General features: G+C 38.6%; 1 protein-coding gene across 1 annotated transcript in view; it reads left to right on the top strand.

The window, feature by feature from the left end:
- MOCOS (molybdenum cofactor sulfurase) overlaps positions 1-20,448 on the top strand; it is a 209,820-nt gene extending 189,372 nt beyond the window's left edge. Inside the window, exons 11-15 of the mRNA XM_069004162.1 lie at positions 2,199-2,323; positions 2,949-3,054; positions 7,024-7,150; positions 9,470-9,574; positions 16,794-20,448. Coding sequence (XP_068860263.1) covers positions 2,199-2,323; positions 2,949-3,054; positions 7,024-7,150; positions 9,470-9,574; positions 16,794-16,940 — 610 coding nt within the window. The 3' untranslated portion in view covers positions 16,941-20,448. The remainder of the gene's footprint in view (positions 1-2,198; positions 2,324-2,948; positions 3,055-7,023; positions 7,151-9,469; positions 9,575-16,793) is intronic.
- Positions 20,449-22,377: the final 1,929 nt, after the last annotated feature.

The following is a 22,377-nucleotide window of genomic DNA, read 5'->3' as shown; positions in this document are numbered from 1 at the left end:
GCTGCAACATCAAAGAAATCAAGGGAAGTGTAGCAGTGGTAGAAAACAAAGGTGTAGTTAAGAACAAGGTGAACTGAGCCTGTTGTGTGCATTATATCCCTTGGGATCAATATTCAGACTTCATCTGTCCTTGTTTCTTGTTCTGTAAATTACCCTGCTACAGGGACCAGTTGTAACGCACTGAGGCTAAATGACATAACAAAAAGATGAGTGGGAAACTCAAGGCAAACAGCAAGTGAAATCAGAGAGAAATAGGCTCTCCTTTATAAATTGCCTGACATGTGCCAAATGAAATGTAATGCTGACAGATGTAAAGTTATACTCCACAAAAATAAACACAAGCAGAAAACAAGTAGAATTGAGCTACAACAGAATGACTTTGACTAAGACCTTGAAGAGATGATGATACTTGCTCAGAAAATGGTCTGAAAATAAGGGAAAGCAATTCGAAAACATGGGAGTCTTGAAATACAAAAAGTACACTGTGACATTTGATGAAATATCAACAATAGTGTGAGTCTCTAGCTCAGCCACTGTGACTCAAAACAATAAGTATATAAAAAGAGGGCAAAATTTTGTTCCTGATTTATACAGTATTAATCTCCAGCAGGCTGCTAGAGGAATTGGCTCAGGAGATATTTTAAACACCCCTATACCTCTGTGAAGGTGGGAAAAAGTATTGGAGGCATTTGTTTCACTTGCACTGTTACCGTGGGAGATTCACGCGTTCTCATTAGCAGCCTTCTCCCTAACACAGTGGTGGGCAAGAGCACAGTTCAGACTCTGAAATCTCATGTGGACACTCACCTTTTGGCCTCTTTCTTGACACAGTGCCTGCATCTCATACTCATACCAGAACACCATTTCAGTTCTAGGGCATCACTGGCTAGATGCAGCTGTGGTTAACATCTGTCCAGTCTCAAAGTGGGGAGAGGGATGCAGAGCTGCACCATAATTCAAAATTCAGAGCAAGCACTGAAGAGATACCTGATCCTTGCAGGGTTATAAAATCTCCTTGGTTTTCACTTGTGCTGGCTTTCTACCTGTGTAATTCAGTTGAACCCTACAGAGCATTTCATAAAGCCAAGCCACTTCCTCTCAATCCTGGGGCTTAGCACCTTTTGCTGTGAGTAGCTGTTTTCTTGTTTCACAAAGCAGATGGTTTCTATGCAGATCAACTTTGGCTGGGTAGGAAAACAGGGTGAGCATAGGAACATGGCTACTTCACTTCCCTTGCTACAGGAATCCTCCCTTAGATCAGCATAAGAATTCACATTCCTCTTACATTTAAAGTTAGGTATCAGTCAAGTTTCCTTTTGTAGTCAATAAAGGGTTCAACATCCCCACACTGAGAGTCATCCCATCCTGAGGTCTAATACAGATGACAACTACTTACTTCTACCCATTATCTGTGAGCAAAACCCAGACAACTGATTTAAACTAAATGCCCGGATTTTGGAAGATTGACATTAAGTTTACTCAGGGCTGAGGAATCTAATGTCAAATAGGGTCAATTTCCTGTGGACTGATCTGTGGTCTTCTTGGATGGAGAGAGGTGATCTCAAAATCCCTCTAGGAAAGATTGCATCCAGGTAAAGAAGGCAATTCTATTGCCAGCTTGCATAACGCACTAGACATTTTACAAGTAATGGAAATCATCTTTAGAGAGATACTTGGCCTCTGTTAGTGGAGCCATGTTTTAATGTGGAATGTCTGTACTAACATGAATTAAATTAGGGAAGTAACATCATTGTACCTGATGGGATCGTTAAAAATTACGCACAGTGGCGCAATCTTAAATTGAACTCAGATCATTCATCTCTGTTCTAGTAAAAAGCACAGACGAGAGTGTGACTTTTTCATAAAACCGTATTGTAATATGGTTATATGGGCAACCACTTGCTGTACTTCAGAGTCAGTGTCTTCAGCATTATGATTATTTAATCCTTTATTCCACAGTAATTTTCTGTACTAAACTAAATTAGATCTTGTGAAAGTTGACTTCAAGTGGAACAGAGTAAAGTTGACGAAATGCGGAGTTAGAGTCATGCAGAGCTTCACATCAGAAATTCATCAGGCAATATGGATACTGTACTTTGTATTGAAGGATTCAGAAGAAACATCTTCACAATTTGACTTCTGTTTTGCAAATTAATGTTTGGGCAATCAAATTTAAACTCCCTCTTTTCTTGTAACAGGGTAAAAACGTATGACTGTGGAGAAAGAATTGCTGACTGGCTCTCTACATTTCTTGGTCGTCCATGTCGCTTGATACGACAAAGTTCAGACATGAAAAGCAAGTCACATCGGAAAAATACAAAAGGCATGTTGTCATTCTTAAAAATAAAAATAATAATTAAAAAATCTTAAAAATTTGTGATTCCTCATGCAAAAATCAGGCTCATGGACTTCATACTGAGTATATAGGTACCCTGATAAAGGCTGAAAGAGTTATCCAGCATTGATCTAGTAGTTATGTTTATACTCAAACTGACTTTTTGCTGCCTTTCTACTTGTTAAATTTGGTGAAAATGTACAGATACACCAGTATAGGGGGAGTTACCATCATGACCATTATTTTGTCTGGAAACTCAAAGACCATTTGGAAAAATGATTGTGAAAAATCTAACAATCAAAGAATTTATCCAGAGACTAAATTTCTTTATAAAAATAATTGAATGAGGACTGAAAATGAAAGAGGATCGAAAATGCATAGATACTGCTCTTGTAAATTGTTTTACAAATTTGGTGAAATATCAACTCTATCCAGTTTCTAACTTCATTGCATTATTATCACTTACAGGTTTGAGGGCATTCTTGGAATATTTCATAGTGTCTTAAACCAAATGAATAAACTAGTAATGAGAATGAGTAAGAGGTCAAAGGAAAGATGAGGTGAAATTACTAATTTTTATGATCATTTTAGAATGTTGGATTGATTTTTTTAGGTCTGTCACCTGCTACACACATCTCACTCTCTCTTGTGAATGAAGCACAATACCTCCTGATAAATGTAGCAAGCATTCTGCAGCTGAAAGAACACATTTCTGCAAGGTAAGATGCTTCTGTCTTCAAATGTCTCTCAGTGATCTTGGATTCCAGAACCTTGCCTTAAGGTGCCAATGTAGGTGTTTTATGTGGAAATTTAGAGATAGTAACTTTTCAACATTCAACAAATATACAGCTACTAAACTGGTATAATTAATAATTATTTTATGATTTCTGAAAATTTTGATTAAATGCATGAGCATAATCTGTCTACCAACCATCTTTAGGAAAATTTAAATGAAATTTTTGTCAAATTATTTGGTGGAAAGATATTATTGAGAACCAGCCAAGTTCTATTTGTCAGAAGAACATGGAGAAATAGGTTTTCTCAACATAAATCATCTGGCAGGTAAAACTATAAAGTCTTACTACTGGCTGAACTATTTCCCTCCCATGGGAATGATTGAGATTTAGAATAAATATGCGCAACATAAATACTTTAAAAGTATTTTCAGGACTGGAATAATTTTATTTCTTAATTGAATTTGGCTTTACTTATACAAAAGTGGGAAATAGAAGCAGCAAATGAAACACTGAGTTAGCCCACAGTTCAAAGATAACAAACTCATTACCAACCAAATTTTCATATACTGACCATAGGAAATCATTGTTCCTTGAATATAACTAGGAAGGGTTCAATTTCCACAAAAAATCTTCCCTCAAGGCCTCCATTACAGCTGTGCATCCCACAGCCCCAGCATTTGTCTCTGAGCCCCCTTTTCCTGTCTCACAAAACTTCCCTCTTGCCTCTTCCTGGAGTCATCTTTTCTCCTCTTAGTCACCCATCAAACACGTCCCCTGCATTGAAAAGTCCTGCTTTGAGTAGAAGAGGAATCTATCTATCTATCTATCTATCTATCTATCTATCTATCTATCTATCTATCTATCTGCAGGAGCATATGTATATAGCTTCAGGATTTAAAGGCACTGACTGAATGAAGCATCACTAGGACCACTGGAGCTTGCATTGTCTGAGGGTTTTCCTTCTTTAGGAGAAGACACTTGGGCAATTTTAATATATCATGGGAAATGTGTGTAGAAGGGATTTGAATCAGTCCATCTCTCAGTGCTTTGACTACCCTTTCTCAGTCTTTTGAGGCTTGACTGGCTGGGTTGCATCTCCTTGGGAGGGCACTTCTTGCAGACATCCCTTACTCAGACTGGGCTTTTTCCATGGTGAGACTCACTGTGGAACCTTCCAGATATGGGATTTGAGTGCAAAGATGAAGAGTAAGAAGCAGCAAGTGAGGATGAAAGAGAACAAGGAACTTCAGTAACACATTCAAAGTCAGATGATCCACTGATTTTATACCTTGTATCTTCCAGCACAACTAGGCTTGTAATTTCCCTTTCCTCAAAGGAAACTCCAGATGTGACCAGAGCTGCAATGGTGAGAGAAGCATCTTGCTTCCCACTCTGTAGCATGAGTTGGAAGCGTCCTCCCTTCCATGCATTTTGCCATGCAGTGCCTTCTCCAGGTGCTGGAGAAATGAATTCAGATATCCTCATTCTGCGCTGTTACTAAATCCTGGTGTACAAACATTCCAAATACTGAACTATCCAATGTACTTTCAAGAACTGCACTTATGGGTCTTTATTAAATATTGGAGGGTTTTTAGAAAATACTATTTAGCTTCTTGGCACGTGGGTTTGTTTTTGCTTAATGGAAACCTGCTAAGTTTTGTAAAACAATTTCAATTTTCAATTAAGTTTTCATAATTTCTCTTTGTATCTTCCATAAGTAAAAACTAGTCTTCTAGTCTGCACCTGGCTCTTGAGAGGTGATTTAAAACAGAAACAGTAATTCAATTAAAAATTAGAATGCAGCATACTGTTGGAGAGCTACATGTGCCTGCAGACATTCGTCTCTCTGGTGTTTCCATTACAGGTCACCTCTATGAAAATCCCTATGGCCTGGCCTAATGCTCAAATGTTTTTGTTAGAAATATAAGCCTGAAGATATAAATATTCATTTTCAAGTGTGCCTGGTAAATACAGGTAATGCATTCTTCATCCCAGAGCCTACTGCTGTGAAAATCCAAAGCACCTAGGCTGACTTTGACACATTACAGTGATTTTCAAAACAGGTGCATGTTGAGATTTGCAGGATGAAGGTACCTGCCACTCCATCCAACCAATGCATGTTTTGTGGGAGGAGAAATAATGGGAATTTACTCAGATACATGTTGCCAAGTAATTATAAGCACTTCTGAGGGCTGGGGGAGGTGTGAAAGAGGTGAGATGTTCTGGACGTGAGCCGGAGCAGATTGAAGGCAGAGACTCAGGATGGGGGCACTGCAGTCTTTGAGTTCAGCAGCAAAGGGTAGATTAGTAGAAGCTTGAAGTAGTTTTCAGCAGCTGTCTCAGGACGCTGCAGGCCCAGCTCTGAGCTTACTGGGGCTTTGGATGCCCCCACCAGTACAGGCTGGGGTGGCAGGCAGTTACATTTTGCAAAACACATTCGAAACTAGAGGCTACCCAGCAGCCAAGCTCCAAGAGCCCACAGCAAAGCTGGGAAGCACAGCAGCATAACTGAACATGTTCACAGCTGCTGTGTTCCTCCTTGTTTGCATGAGCACTGGCACAATCTGCGCTTCCTGTTGGCTCCCACCTCCTGCGCTCATTACAAATTGTGTCTCAGCCATGGGATTGCATGTGGGATCTTGAGGGAAAACCTTTGGCCTTGCAACTTCCGATTCCACCTTCTACCCCCAGGCTGCTGGAGCCCTTGTGAACACTGGGGGCTTGGTGGAGCTGGGCTTCTGAGGTTTGACTGAAAGTCTGCACAGGTAGTTTATCCTTATGCTCTTTTGTCTGCTAGAGAAGATCATCCAGACTATTTTCAATAGAACCAAGCTCTTTTTTTTTTTTACCTAACAGGCCTCCTCCGCCAAGACTGCTTGATGTGAACTTTCCCCTGTACTTCGTTTTTGCATGTTTTTTCTCTTTTTAACTAAAATACATTTTAAACTGTATGGCCTTACTTCTTTTCCTTTGGGACAGAAACGTCTCTCCTCACTGCTTACCCAGGTTTCTGTCTCTGCTGCAGGATTTCATATCCCAAAGTCGTCAGGCTAAAGTTGATGGAGTCTCAAAAATTCTTCATGCCCTTAACAGCTAATGCAAAAAGAAGTGTTCTTCTCCAATAAAATGGCAGTGAGAGAGCCCTCTTGCACATTTTACAGTGTCTCTTTTTTATTTTTTCTGGTACTGTTCAAGTTCTCCTTTAGAAGAAGAGTGAAGAATGACAATTCAAAGATGCAGCAAGATTTCTGATATTTGTATTCAGTCTGCTTCTCTTTCTGTCTCATATACATTCTCCACACTGACACAAATCTACACTCTGGCAGTTCAAATGCTTGTAAAGAGGGGGAGATATCACCACACAGAGATTAATTTTTTTTAAAACACCTATCATTTGGTGCAATCTGCTGCCTCCCGAAGGCAAATAATAATAATATGAGGGATATATTCTCTCATAAAATTATTTTACTGCCCTTTTTCACCTTCAGCAACTGTTGGTTTTGTCCCTTCTGACATTGCAGCATGTGCAGAATAAATTTTTATTTGGCTTTGGTTCTAGAAGCTTTTATTTTTACAACATTTAACAAGTTAAATGATTACTAACTGAAAAGATCTTTTTATTTGTTACCATTAGCCCTACATATGATAACAAATTGGGAATTTTCTCATATGCATGGTTCACCTGTCTACATGTTTTCATACCTACATTTCCAGGTTACACCTCTGAAGAAGCCACCTAGAGGGTTACATATTACAGTTGAAAGGTTACAAATTATAGTTAAATACCATGTGCCACTTCCATAGCCTCTATCATAAAACTTGGTCCAGGTTATTCTGGAGAAGCACTTACTTAATCACATGAGCCACCAGATTCTTACAGCACAAACATCTAATGCAAAACCAGTTAATAATTTGATTTTTTTCTTTTTCTCTGTCAACTCTGTGAGACAGATTGAAGGAGCCATTGGAAATAGAGGAATTAATCCGACGTTTCCGTGCCAACATTGTCATCAGTGCACCAGAGTCCTTTGAAGAAGAAGAGTGGGCTGAGATTTCAATAGGTGCTCTGCAATTCCAGGTGTGAACTTTTCTCTCTTGTCCATGTCCCAGTCTATCACAAAGCATTTTGATTCCTGGAGACAAACCAATTTTTATAAGGCTTTGACTAGAATATGAGCAGCATGGTTTGTGCAGGTGAAATTTATGAAGTGTGTAAAAAAAAAAAGTGATGTGTCCTGTGACAAACATACTTCAATATATTTGAGAGGTGTTGACATATTTCTCCACACTTTTATTGAATTTCATAATTCATAGCATTCCTTATCTTTATCTGAACTGAATAATAATCAGGTTTTTTAAGGCAGAGTTTACAGCACATATTTAGCCAGCACGTCAGCAGAGAACACTCACTGTTAAGCACAGTAGTCCAAATGTAACCTCACATTGCTGCACATCAAGCAACTGATTGCCAAAAGACTGGGCATGAATACAAGTGAACACTCATGGTCTATTGCCCTATGTATACATCCTATCCTAATCTCCACTCAAGGAACGTTTCTAATTCTAGCCTGGTAGGGTTTTTTGATGTGTTGTGCTTCATATTGTAGCCAACAATACAATGTCCCTTCTACTTTAAGGAAAACGCTGAAGAGTCAGACCTTGTTCACAAATACATTCTTTTAAGAAAAACTCTTAACAAAGAATCTCTAGAAACTACACATGAAACCTAAGGGAATGATGCACACGTATTGCATGTTCTGTTGAATTTGTCTGACTTTGAGGTATGAAATATGTATTTGAAGGTGCTTTGCCTAGGATGTGCAAGTGGCTTATTCATTGTTTTCTTAGAGATTATAATTAAGGAATAACAGAAATGCCTAGGTCAAACCTAGAAGTTGTGATAAACATCACTCCTATTTTTTTCTGGTCAGCACAGTGTAAGAAACTTTTTCAGAAGGGTGGAATATATTACTTATCTGCTCTCTTCTTATGTGTACTTTGATCAGTAAGCTGCCATATGATTTACAGAAAATTGAGGAAAAATTCCTATAAGTAAGAAACAAGGAACACAAAGGAGAAAATCCTTGGTGTATAGCTTGTTAGAGGCTGGAGTTACACTGGGGAGCTCAGCTGAGGTTCCTGTTGATAAGTTACTGTAAAACAGTAAAATAAAAAGGCATTCCTGGCATCGATATACTTTAGGAATACAAGGCTAAAATAGAAAAGCTTATGCAACTTATATTGTCTTTCCCTATCTCTGCTAAGTCCTTCTTCAGATACTGATATAGTAACAGTAGAAATTATGTTAATGCTCCTTGATGCCATGAAAATGGTAGAAGCTGTTGAACAAAGTAATATTTCCTTCTCTGTCTTGTTGTTCTTTTAATTAAAAAAAAATAAAGCTGTGGAAAATAATTTTCTAAAAGAGCTGATGTATGTTGTTGATGACTACACTGAAGAGTTATACAAGCAGTTCTAGATGCATCTCAAAAACCTTAAATATCACTTCCGATCAGCACATAAAAAGTTTGAAGTATATAGTTTAATTATTTGCCCTATTTGACATTTATGACACATTTTACCAAAGTAGAATGTGTATGCTGGGATACTGTAAGACTTAATTTCTGTAATGTAGAGCTTTGCTAAAGTTAGTGAAGCAGTGTTAAGTGAAAGTGCAACATGTCATCCTTCTCCCTTTTAAAGCTCTAAGAATAAATTTGTTGCAGGGGTCTTTTACCCCTAGCAACACACAAACAACAATTAGTTCAATTACACAATTTGAACAATTTTGGTTCAATTACACTAAATTTGAACAATTTAGTTCAAACAACAATTAACTTTAAGAACAATTACATATGATGTTAACATCGTATTTAATAGATGATAGAGGATGAATTGTTTCTTCTGATTAATAAACTTGTATATGTAAATATTTTACATTCTGATTATCTAAAAGTGCCATGCATATAAGAAAGATATAGTGCATTCAACTGCACTAAAACAGTCCCAAAAAAATCCTCCTTGGGTTGAATCCTGAGGCCCTGGCTTAATTTTGTATTCAGTTCTTTGGGCAAGCAGCCCTGCTAACCCACAGAAGAAGGGAAGACAACCAGAAATACAAATATGTAAATGTCTGGTATTTCTCAGATTCTGTCTCTGAGAAAGTTTTCCTTAAAAAAAGAAAAAAGTGAATTAAAAATTCAGTGAGGCTTTTGCAAGTAGACTTACTACATTAGGTGAACAGACCTGACCTTTTACATAATGAAAGCTTGAAAAACCACAGGGAAAGTATGCAAAAGGTATATGTTTAAGATATGATTATGGTCAGAATCTTGTACTGTTCAGTGTCGTACTGCTTTGATAAACAGCCATGAACTTTCTTTAACTAAAATTTCAGGTTGTGGGTCCATGTAGCAGATGTCAAATAATCTGCATTGATCAACAGTCTGGGGAACGAAACAAAGAAATTCTGCAGTCCCTGTCTGCTGCCAGAGGTAGAAAGGTCAGTACAGTACTTCAAAATAGCTGTAATGAAAGATGTAGTGACTTTATTGCATGGGTAGTGAAATACCTGCTGAGAGAATATTCACAGTTAAGTTGTTGTGCTAATTGCTACCATTTGAATTTTTTCTGTAGAAAGAGGGTGCACTTACAACCCAGATATGACATGGTTTATTTCCATAAAAAGCTCAGTACGTTTTTTATTCAGAAATGGACTATTAATATGCATTATTTTTAACTGTGCTTGCTTCTATTCAGTATGTACTTATTTACAGTGTGTTTATTTTGTTCTTAAAAACACAACCTGATGCACTGATGTCTTTTAAGAAAAGAAATATGCAGAAAAATCCAAAAGTGTTTGGAATTATGCAGTTGGCTTCTAAGACTACATTTTATTCTTACCCTGGGAAACTAGTTATCAGGAAAAACAGAGCAGATGTGAATATAGTCAAAGTGGAGAGTAAATGCTTAAGAAAATGACTGGAGAGTAAGTGTGAAATACAGGTGTTTATTTGAGGTCCTGCTTCCTAAGGTTGCATTGCTTCTTGAAACTGAGAGTGCTCAGATGATGGCTAGACAGTACAGCATCCCAAAAGCTCCACAAATCTCATCATACATATTTATTTAGCTGAAAATCCTTTTTCAAAATTCATTGCTTCCTGTTAGTTAAGCTTCTGTTGTCAAAGTGTCTCAGGCAGTCAAGGCTCGGGAGCCTCGCCAGTACCAAACACCGGGCACAGGGCTGGCACAGAACAATAACAAATAGGCTCAAAATCATTCACCCAGACAATGCACAAACAAGTTACAAATACTGCATTCTATGTTTGGACAAAAAAAAAAAAAAAAAAAAAAATTGATTCGTCTCGGTGACTCATTAAACAAACAAAGGGCTTTCTTTTCGTTGGCTGTTATCCTTGGTGAGTAGCTCCTCTGGCTCCGTGTCCGAGCCAGCCCAGTGCAGTGAGCTGAGGAGAGGCGCAGGCAGGGCCGGCTGTCGAGGCACAGCTTCTCGTGACCTGAGGTGACTTAGGGTTGCACAGCAGGCTCTGCTCCAGGTCACCGCAGTACATGAGCCTTTGGGAGATGAGCTTCTGGCCACGGTAGGTAGCTTGAGGACAGGGGCCCTTTCCCGGTAATGGTGAGCCACAGCTTGAGCATCTGGGACACTTCAGAGCACATTTGGGCACTCTGGGCAGGAATGCTCCCTGCCACATGGGGCGTAGGATGCAGAGGACTTTTTTCTGCCCATATGGGTTTTGCTGGGTTATAACTTGGAACCTCTGTAGAGAGAAGGCACTCTGTACTCAAGGAGAAAATAGCAACAAAACCTTACTCGGGATACAGATTCTCAGGCGAGGCAAAACATCTTCTGCATGTTTCCCACAGCAAAGATGAGCTCCTCTTTCACTCTAATTAATTCAACAATGAAGAGATTTTCTTGACACACTGCTAGAACCAAGTGACTCGTTCAAACAGGACTAAGGCAAAGAGAGCAATCCAGCCTCTCGAGAAGAAGCTGGCGTCGGATAAAAGCCGCCCGGCGAGGCGAGGCAGGCGCTGCCGATCACCGCGGGGGAGTGCTCTGTCTCCCTCAGCTGTGCGCCGATATTCACGCTGCAAACACAGGGGCATTCAGCCTTTTTTATTTTTCCCAGCCTTCAGCGCTGCTGGCAGATGGGATCTTGTGAGCATGCCCTGCTCTGCATAAGGGCGAGTCCTCTGGGTTAGCTGACAGCTGAAAGGGAGAGTTTGAACTGGTGGCTTTGCCTGGGCTGGTCTGAGAAGACCTCCGAGTCCATCCCACCTGCAGGTCACCTCTGTGGTGATGGGCACCAGCTGACTATCAATGAGCAGCACCCAGGAAGGATTATGGCATTTTCAGTGTGCTCAGCAGACCTAGCAGAGGACATTGATCCAAACCTTTCACAGCTCACAGTGGGGAGAGAAAAAGAACGTCGAGTTCATGTGACTGTGTTAAATTGCAGAGCTAATCCTTTGGTGACTCATATCTCTACCATGTGCTTTTCTGATAAGGAGTCATCTAATGGACTTCATTCTCTTTTTTTTTTTCTTTTTTTTTTCTTTTTCTTTTTATATCAGATGCAGATTCAGTGAAGGAATTTAGCAGTGTTTTCTCCCATCTGTCAATAATCTGATTCAAACTACAAAAGCAACTATTGCAGAAAAATAAGACTTAAGATAATTTCCCAGTTTTTTTGAAAAGCTGCTGTAGCTAGTTGTTTGCCAAAACATTAAAGATACTGTATGTAGAAAAGAGTGCCAGATATCAATATTTACCATTTTGTTTTGATTTTTTCCAAGAACATCAACCTGAAAAAAATTACATTTAAATTTATCAAACAAGTAGCCCAAATAGCAGCACTGCCAATGAACTTCAATAATGAGCTAAATAATGTAAGGCTTGTAAAAGGTAGCTCGATATTTATTTCTGAAATCCTATTTTTCTCCATTCCTCTGAGACTCTGAGATTTTTTTTTTTTCACTGAAATTGAAAGATTGAGCCTTTGTATAGATGGATTGCAGCTGAAAGTCAGAACCAGCTACTATAACTAGCCACACAAGCAATTTGCATGTTTCCTGATAAATGTAAAGCATGGTGCTGAGGCCTTGCCAGCTGCTTTTTATGAAACCTTTTATGTCATTGTTTAACATAAAATACAAACACCTCTACAAAGTGAACTTGAGCTCTGCTTTCTGAAGAAACACTCACTAAGGATTCCTTCCGTAATTTTTGCCTGGAAAAGAAAGATGAGCTCTCCTTGTGTGACAGAGGGCTCTCTGTTACTGCAGGAGATTAGGAAAGACTAGATAACTACATTAAGCAAATGGCCACATGCTGTTTCACATGCCTCACCACCTGATGCAAAACACACATGGCTGGCAAGGGGAGAACACTGAATTCTTGCCTCTCTTTGGTGTTTTGCAGATGCCGTTTAGCGCTAATGATAGCGGAAGCCCTGTGGGTAGATTTGCAGCATTGCTATAAGCTGGGACTTGCTGTCAAGGCAGCAAAGGGAATTATTGCATTAGCAGTCTGCCCTGGTCTAAATGTATGGATAGCAGCACATCAAGGGAAATCCATTATGTTTGAACATGCCTTCATAGGCTAAAAGGCTTGTGTTTTTTCCTGGGGGCTGTTGATCCTCCTTTATGTATCTCATTGTGCCTTGGGAGAGCTTCCTTTTGTGCAGAATTAGATGCTGTGCCTTTGTATTGCTTACTGGAACGTTAGCAAAGATAGCAAATGACCTTTCATATCTGATGCATCATTATCATTATTTTCATAGTAATGCAGGGCTTTACACCATGCAATGCTTTTCATTCAAATATCTGGAACACTGGAGAACAGTGATTGTTGTAATTAATAGACCTCTGAAATAATATGGTTCTCTTTTTTCATTGGTGGCTGAACTGGAAAATGCATTTATTTAAGGTAGAGCAAAGAAATATCAGTTCTTAAGAAAGCATTCTATAGTCCAGATATTTTCAACAGAACGATGAGATTTTATTGCCACTAACTTAAAAATTTCCCTTTTTCCAATAAAAAAATCAGCGTGTCAAAAGTGAGTACTTCCATTCTCCTATTTTTAAGGCTTTAAGTTTTGGTAAATCTAAAGCTAATAAAACATTCTTGCATTAAAAAAAAAAATCAATTTTAATAATTGCATCTCCCAAATCTTTGGAAGAGAGGGAGGTTATGTTATTGTATGAATAAGTGATCAGACCTGGACAGGTAAATTTATCTGCTGGGATATGGCAGCTGAGAGCTACATCTAGGGGCAAAATCCAGAACTCATCCATCCAAAGCTAAGTATTAGCATGCAGTATGATTTATGTGCTTGTTACACATTCTAGCAGGGTATTTTCCTACCAAGTTCTAGTCTGTGTTAACTGATTCTTTGGGAGCTGTAGCTCGAAGGCGTCTCAGCTCAGGCCTTTGTCAGATGCAGCCCCTCAGGTTTCTATCTTACAAAAGGGAATAGTGCACACAGGGTATTTCTCTGTCAGTAAATTTCTGAGCAGAGCATATTACTGTTGAACCAGTAAATGAACTTGAAACAACATGCAAGAATGACAGCATTTCATAGCTCCTCCTGTGAGTGTGATGACTATCATATGATTCACTGTTGGCAAGAATAGGTATGTTTTCTCTATTTCTCCCAGCAGTGAAGTGGTCTGCTTTTTCCTAATCAAGAAGCTTTAAATTTTTTGTCCCTGTAACATTTTACAGTGATGGGAGGAGTCTCTACTGCCAGGTAAAGCCACAGAGCTCGCAGTCCTGCACTCCCTGCCCAGTTCTTGGTGTGTTCTGGGAAGATTATATGCAGAATAAAATGCCCTTGAAGTCAGGAAAAGGTAGCAGCAGCAGTGAGAGATTATGCAGTTCACTGTAATAACTCTGCATCTGAAAGCCTCATTTTTCATCAGAAATGTGAGAAGGGCTTATTTCTACATTTTATCTTTCTCTGGAAACAGAGCTGAAGTGGCAGATGCAGCTTTTGTGGTTGCTTGGCAGGGGTGTTTGTATGATTGCTATTATCAGTACTTGCTGAGTCATTATTTGTAATTATTGAAAAAACAGGGAAATTTACTTAAAAGATGTTAAATCCACTGCTGGCAATCACAGGCTAAATTTTGGTTTTTAAGAACATTCACAAAAAAAAAGAGGTCGGCAATTCCAAGCAGGCATTAGTACTAAAATATGTGTAGCATCAGTATATCAGCACCTTGGAAACTCCTTAGGCATTACTGAAACTCCTCACTGAAAAAAACACTGATACTTTAGATTCCCAATTGGAGAAGGAAAATATTAAGGAGCAGCATTAAAACAGTATTTGAGATCTCCTAAAGACAGGATCTATTCAAACATGCATTTTCTTAAATAATTCTGAATGTTTTAAGGTGCATCCAAAAAAAAAAAATCCAGCTAAATAATTCGAAATAACAAAAATTGCTATATTAAGTTCTTCAGAGTGAGCAATCTGCCCAGATTTATTTTAGTCTCATTTTAAGATACATCAAGATGACAATACAGTAAATATAAATAAAAACTTCTCATGGATCAAATAAGCTCACTTACGTGGAAGAATTATAAAATTCTTTCCTGTGTGAAATGTGGTGTATCATGAACTAATATTATTTTTACATTTTTTTTTAATATTGCCTGATTTTTTAAAAAAACAAAATCATGGCAACTGTCATTTTTGCATTAGGGTATAGGAAGTGAATCCAGGTTATCACCCACAAGGCTGAAGAATACACCATTAATGCCAATAGAGAAACTTGTCAATGAATGAGAGAAAAGCAAAAATGGAAAAATAAGACTATGTGCTTTAATATTTTAAATGAAGCAGTCACTGACACCATTATGGTCATCATGGCTGATCCAACACAGTCTCTGTGCTAGAGGGTTGGCATCTTACAATGCTGCAGTCATTCCTTGACATTAAATATTGAACCCTGACCATAAGGATATACCCTGTATCCACTGAGTGTTGACACCATTATAGCCACTGGTACCCAAAAAGTGCCAGCAATAGGACAAGCCTGATAGGTCCAGCTCATGCCCTCTACATGTGATGTGCCAGTGAGATGAAGGAATAGCAGAGGTAGCCAAAAATACCTAAGCCTAGGGCCCATTTTTGTCAATGATGTTTAGGATTACAAATGAAACAGAAAGACCCAAATTCAGAGTCTGAGGCCATGTTTGGAAAGATTTCTGCTTTACAGCTTCTCTCTTATTTAGGAGTAGGTCTCAGTCTTACCTCTCATGAATTCTTCAAAGACTAAAAGCTGTTCTGTGTTACCTCATTGCTGCGTCTTTATTTGATTATTCAGGGCAAGAATAGGAGAAAACATACTGCCTTCATATTTAGGCTGTGAAATATGCTCACTTAAATTCACGTAACAGATTTTTTTTTGATTTATTGCAATTCTTTTTACTCACTGTTTTTTAAACCTGCTCTAAATGTAATTCACTCAATTTCAGGGTCATTGATCTGAACAGTGGCAGTAAATGTAATCAGGAAATAGAGAAGGATAATAGAATTTTGTTTTCGAGTAATTTCATTTGCTTTTTTATTTACTTTACACTTTAGAATGGCTTGTATGTTTTGGCTGTAGTCTATGAAAGCAAAATACTTTTTTTTGAAACCTGAAAAAAGAGACAAGAAGATTAGTATTGGGTTTCCAAGGTCCTCAGTTTAATGAGCAGACTTTCTGAGGTCTAAAAATCAGTTATCAATTTAACATGGTCTTCAATGTTCCTTTTTTTCCTACTTTGCTTTTTTTTTTTTTAATTAATTATTATCTAATTCTTTGGAAAATACTCTCATGAGATGACAAGTCTTTTTCTTCCATATTTCTAAATTCTCCGTGGCTGGAAAACAAAACCACAAAACCTCACCAGTCTCTTCCTCTGACATTTCCAGATCATACCCACAGCTGTAACATTCAACTGATTGAGATCAAGACCTCACATAAGAATGCAGACACTCACATCAGTTTTTGGTGCCTGTGAGGGTTGCATGGTCAGTGGGGAAAGTGGATATTCCATTCTTCTTTTCTTTATTACTCAGAATCACAAAGACATACTCTAAGTTTTTCTAATATCTATGCAGGATGGGTTCATGGATAATGCCACTTAACAAGTGGGAGCAATAATAAAACAAACTTTCTGAATATTTTCTGTAAAGCATACTAAAATATTCATAAAAACAAATGAAGGGAAACTCGCAGAGGCTTGACAGAATAAATTTCTGTTAACAAAGCAAATAATTTTTGGTAGAAGATGCAAGACTTCCTCGCTGTTGGAACATACCAGTGTTCCCATCCTGAAAAGCCATTGTTTGTGACAATGCATTAACTGTATTTGTCAAGGAGCCAGAGCAGTCATTAAATAACAAGATTGTGAGAGAGTGTAAATTACATATATGATACTATGGAGCTCATGATGAAATACTGTGTTATTTATCCGCTTACTTAAGCTATTCTTCTTGAACAGCATGGCATTAGCTATTGTTTACCAGTCTGTTATAACTAATGAGTTAAGAATGTTCTTAATTACATGGACATAGTACATACCTCCTTATTCTTAAAGCAATATTGTTCTTCTAAATGTATCTGGGTTGTGAGATCCTCTATAGATTTGATTACCCTAACATGCATTACATCTTAATACATATTTTGGTTTTTTTCAGACAAACTTTGGCATATACCTGATGAACCAGCCCTTGCGCTCATCCTTTTCAGATATTTTATCAGTTGGGTCTCAAGTGCTTCCAGTGCTGAAGGAGAATACAGAAATTCAGCCTCCAACATCCAGTGAAGAAAAATGTTCAGGATAGATTCTCTGGAGATGACATTTTTATGCAAGTACAGGGAAAAGTCAGTTACTAAAAAAAACGAAAAAGCTTCCCCTCATTTGCTTCTGGTAATTTTCTGTTTGCTGTAAATGCTATCAGATGGCAAAACTGTTGATAATTATAGCTCACCTACATGTTTTTGCTTGTGATTAGGTTGCAGCAGCTATAACTCTATTTTGCACAATTGCTTCAGGGTGCAACAGGTTTGATCAAGTTTTACTGGTGGATGACTCCCAAAACAAGCCCAACTTTGTTGTCAGAAAGCCACATCTCAATGAAAGAAAGTAAACACAATAATACACTACTTCCTTCTGCTGCTTTGTCAAAACCCCAATTAGGAGAGAGGATGCAAGACATATTTTAGAAACAATGTGGGTGGGAAGAGAACAGTGGGAGAGTAGCAGTGCATTCAGCTTTTCCAAAAGGAAACTGATGGTGATGTGTAGACAGTCTGAAAGCAATGGAGAAGAGGGAATTATTGGGAAATCTCTGTCTTCCCCTTCGGAAGTGGTGTGTGGGGATGCCAACAAGGCACAAAGATAATGAAGATTCAGGATGCCATTTGCAAAACGCATTCCCTGTGAAGGAATTCCATCCATTTGTTCTCAACTTCTTTCTCTTCCATTTGTTACTTTTCCATCTGATTTATTTTATGCAATGTCTTCCCTGGGATGTTTTGTGTAATGGTGTCTGAAATGCCTATGAAAGGGGAGTTGGAGCTAAATGATCTTTAAGGCCCCTTCCAACCCAAGCCATTCCATGATTCCATGAGTTCCACACTCTTGTTTCCTTATATATTTGTGGATGCTGACACATTATTTCTAATTAGAGATTTTTCAAGTAATACAGTCATTTCCTATACAAACTTTGTTTATCCTCAGCAATCTCTAATGGCTGCTTAGGGGAACTCTTGAAAGTTTGGATCTTGAAAGTTTCTCCATCGTGAACAGGTCAAAGTATTCTTTTTTCTTAACTCTTTGTTCATTTCATAATGCCCTTCTTAAAAGGCTGTTGGAAGCTCCTAAACAAGATTCATGCCTTCTGATTTCTGAGAGCAAATGTCTAAAACCTAAGACTTAGTCTGAAATATCAATTATTGTGAAAATTACAAAAAATAAAGGAAGCCACAGAGAAAACAAACAAACAAACAAACAAACAAACCCACATGGAAAGTCTATGTAAATCAAGATTGAATACATTGAGGCCAGGTGTTTTATGACCCTCAACATGTGTCCAGCTAGCTATGGGATGATTTCATACTTACAGGAAGTCCTTCTGGAAGAAGAAATTCTCCTAGATTGGCTGCTCTATTTCCACCTGGGAAGTGAAATTTTGACCCTGCTAAAACCACTGTCAAAACTCTCATCCAATATGATTTAGATCTTCCTTGGGGCAATTTTGGCTCCACCTGTGTGAAAGGGCTTCTGGCTGAAGCAATCCTTGAGTTTTTTGAGCATATCCCTGGAGAGAGGATTTGTGAAAGAGTTGGTCAAACAGAAAGGGGGGCGACTACCACAGAGCAGCATAGAATGGGAAAAAGGAAGCTCATCACCCAGTGCACAAATCAGAATTCAAAAATGCTCTTTCTTCTTTCTCTCTTTCCTTTCTTTTCCCTTTTATTTTTTAATGTATAATATTTTATTTTTTCTTTTGTTCTTTTGAAGAACTGGTTTTACTTCAGCTGGAACAGTCTCTCAGCAGAGCTTTGTAATGGAAATGAGAAGAAACATTATCTGTTTCTTACAATCTGCCATAAAATACATGGAAAGAGAGAAGTTTTTCATATGTATGTAAACTGAGAATCAGTTTTTGAGAGTCCTGCCTTCCACTTCAGAGCCCAAGGTCTGCTCCTTGATGTCTGCTTTGAAAAGCAGGGGGTTTATCTCTCTAATAGTCAATTATCTGAGGTTGTAATGAGCAGGCTTTTTGGAACCTTGAAAAGCAGTTTCCTGGTATCTAAATCTCTTAACTGCTTTACTCTTTGCCTTTCTGTTATGCAGAGCATTGCTTTGTTGGGTAGAAAGCCAGCAGCTCTGGCAATTTTAATGTGAAGAGACCTGTTGTATGCTGACCTTCAGGTGATCTCTGGTCCTCTGCTCTGTCCTCTTCACCTCACCACTGTGTCATTTGTTTAAAATGGCACAAAAGTTAGAAAAGGAAATTGAAAGCAACCTCAATAAGCTGTGTTTCACTTGTTATTGCATTTAGTACAAAATAAGTCACTTTGGTACACAGTGGCTTGACAAATACTGTTTGTGAATATCCATAATGCAATGTATAATAACTATGGATGAGAGGATTTGAACTTTAAAAATGTCATACTTGGTCATTTTGACCTATTATTTACAGTCAATTACATATTCTCTCTGCTGTGGCTTAGAAATATTAGATCAAGAATAATTTTGCCATTTTACAGGGAGAAAAGAAAGATTTTCTCTGATGTATGAACATATTCATTAGTACAGCCTGTGCATTTCCCGGAAGGAACATCCTTGTGGTACAGTGATAGGAAATGTCACAACGCTTCAGATTGATGGAAGATACATAAGGAATCTTTCAGCTCAACAAAGGATAATATTTCCCTTCTAGTAAGTGGAGTGTTCCTGCCACCACTGATATGTCTTTCCATCAATGAAGACAAATTCTTCTCAGTGCCAAAACTCTCTGGAAAATCTTGAAGTACGAAGAGTTGCTTTTAAGTGGCATGCACTGTAAGTTTGTAAAAAGAACATCCCTCCCATAATGTGAAAAAATAATTCAAAGGAAGAAGAAATTTAACAGTGCAATCCCAATGACTGCAGGTACAAAAGGGGCATAAACACTTTGACACACTATACAGAAAAAGTATATGATCTATAAGGTTTTATTTCTTCTTTATTTCTTCCAAATATATAGAAAATAAGACCATTTCATATGAATGCAGGCTCTTTGATCTAAATACTCCAATTACTGCAAAATTAAATCTTTGGAATAATTGCATATATGTGTCTGCCTTATACGGATCATAAATGTACTTAATACTGTATTTCCAGAGTGCTGTATGTGGAAAGTCCTCTATATATTTGAAAACCAAATCCTTATTTACTTGCAATGAATTATTCAGACACATTCCATTCTCTGGGAGACTTAGCTCCTTCTCAAATCTCAAGGTAGAAATGGTGATTATTACAAGCTCTAATAATAGCCAGGAGGCTGAAATCACAAAACAGAAATCAGCATTTTTAGGAGAAGTTTCTGAGCTCTGTGTTTTCTGATATGACTAAGATATTTCAAATACAGTTTATGATTTATATACTTTCAATGGTGCCCTTCAAAGTATGGTAAAAATTTTAGGTCATCTTTCTGTCAAAATTACACTCAATCAAAATGAAGGACTGCATAAAAGATGTGATTATTCTTCATAAATTGTAGAGATTATGCTATGCAAGTCTTCTTCCATCCTGTTTTTAACTTTCTTGGAAATTAAACCAATAAAACACATATCATGTTTGATGTGTCTGCTGGTGATGGTTGCATTCCTGACCTTCGAGCTCATGAGGTGCTCAGTTCTGCTTGGAGGCATTGCTGGGCTCATGGATGAGTATGTGGCTCAGGACTGAAGGGATGTCTCATCACTGCTGGGTTTCACAGGTGAGGTGTTCCCTCCATCTGTGTAGCCACATGCCAGTCAGCTGCACACCCAGGCCCTGCACAAAATGAGCTCATAATCACTGGTTTCCTTTAAAATATGTACAGTCAGTCCTGTTGAAGCAATCTCTGTTATCCAGAGGTTGGAGCTTTTACCAAGGGTGAGATGGTGAGGGAAGAGATGGTTTATTTCCCTCTCCTTTGCCTGGAGAGATCCAACACTGGTTTTCCCTACTGTCTAACCCATCACTCAGCAGGGAGACTAAACAGGAGGTGGTGTGTGTAGGAATCTTGGGGAAGGCTTGTCCCTCCCTTCTCATGAGGTTTACCTGGAAATGATCTGTGACTCACAGGGCCAGCAAGAGACAGACACGAGCACAGTGAGGGAGTATCCACACGTGACTTTGAGCTACTTGTTCATGCATTTTTTGATTCACTGAGTGTGGGAGGGGAAGCAGAGCAGGACTCTAACCCAACAGGTAGGTCACTCCCATGGAGGTGAAATGTGGGTACGTTCCTGTTTCTCTGTTATACAGTTGTCACGAGGCAACTGCTTGGGGAAAACATAGGCACAGCCCCCAGAGAGGGGAGAAGGTAGAGTGCCCCTTTCCACTGGGCATTGTGAGACAATGGGTTTGCAGAGGCAGCTTTGTCTCCTTCCTCTGTCCATCAGTGTTTAAGTACAAGGTGGAACTTCAGCAAGAATACAGAAGAACCTCCCAAGTGTGTTTTGGAACAGGCCATTAGGGGAAATATGAGTTTGAGTTATCAAAAGATGAAGTCAAAATATACCCACATTTCTGACTTCTTGGTAGTAGTGCCAGTGGCAAGGCCAGACTGAACAGGGAAAAATGTGGGAGAGAAAGAAAAGTGGCATTTCCTACAGTCAGAGTTTAAGAGAAAGTTGTGATGCACATGCTTTCATCACCCAGTTTATGATATTTTTTTTTCTAGAAAATAAAGGACGTAGGTATCCTCAGCCCATAAATCAGATTCTGAGAACTCAGAATAAGTCATTGACAGAGAGGTGCCTCTTAAGCAAGGCACAATTTAAGAGGCTTCTCTTCCCTCCCTTTCATGCCAACCAGCTTGCTTTGCTGGTTACTCAGTGTGGTGGTGGTGCTGGGTGGAAAAGAAGACAGGCAGATTTGCTGCACAAGGAGTGAACTGACCTATTCAGGAGCTACGAACAGGGAGAGATATTAGTGAAGTTTGAGATGGGGCATCTTTGAACATCACTGCCAGGGTCAGAGTACATCAGAAACCTCCTTAATAATCCCAGAAATACATGTTACAGAAAGCATTAGTCATTTTTCTGCTGGTGCTGTGAAGTTTTCCTGTAAGGCTGATATTCAAGAATTGTGCTGTTGGGGAACAGAAAATTGCAAAGGCAGGATGGGGAAAGGGAACAAACAAAAAAAAAAAAGCATCTTGTAGCATTTGCCACTCAAAATTGCTGAGGCATTTAAATATCCATGAAGTAAGAAAAAATGTGAGAAATCAGGGAATTTGATTTAGTACAGCAGTTTCATAGCAAATTTGAAATGACACTGATATCAAATGTAGAGCCTCTTCCTTGCATGTCTCATGTATAGCCTATAACTAGGTGCATTTCTATGTTGAACCAATTTTTTTCTGTGAGCCAATCTATTCCAAACTTTCAACCAAAACTTGTCAACACACTTCAGATCTGGAACTCAACATCAGCTTCTCCTAGATAACCAGTATATTCCATATTTGAGGCCCTTTCATGCTTTTTGCTGGCTTTCAGAAGTAAGGGTCCCATCTGAAT

The sequence above is a fragment of the Aphelocoma coerulescens genome, chromosome 2 (assembly GCF_041296385.1).
Source record: "Aphelocoma coerulescens isolate FSJ_1873_10779 chromosome 2, UR_Acoe_1.0, whole genome shotgun sequence".
Lineage (NCBI taxonomy): Eukaryota > Metazoa > Chordata > Aves > Passeriformes > Corvidae > Aphelocoma > Aphelocoma coerulescens.
Note: the sequence above shows the minus strand (reverse complement) of the source record. Positions and strands in the feature narration are given on the sequence as shown.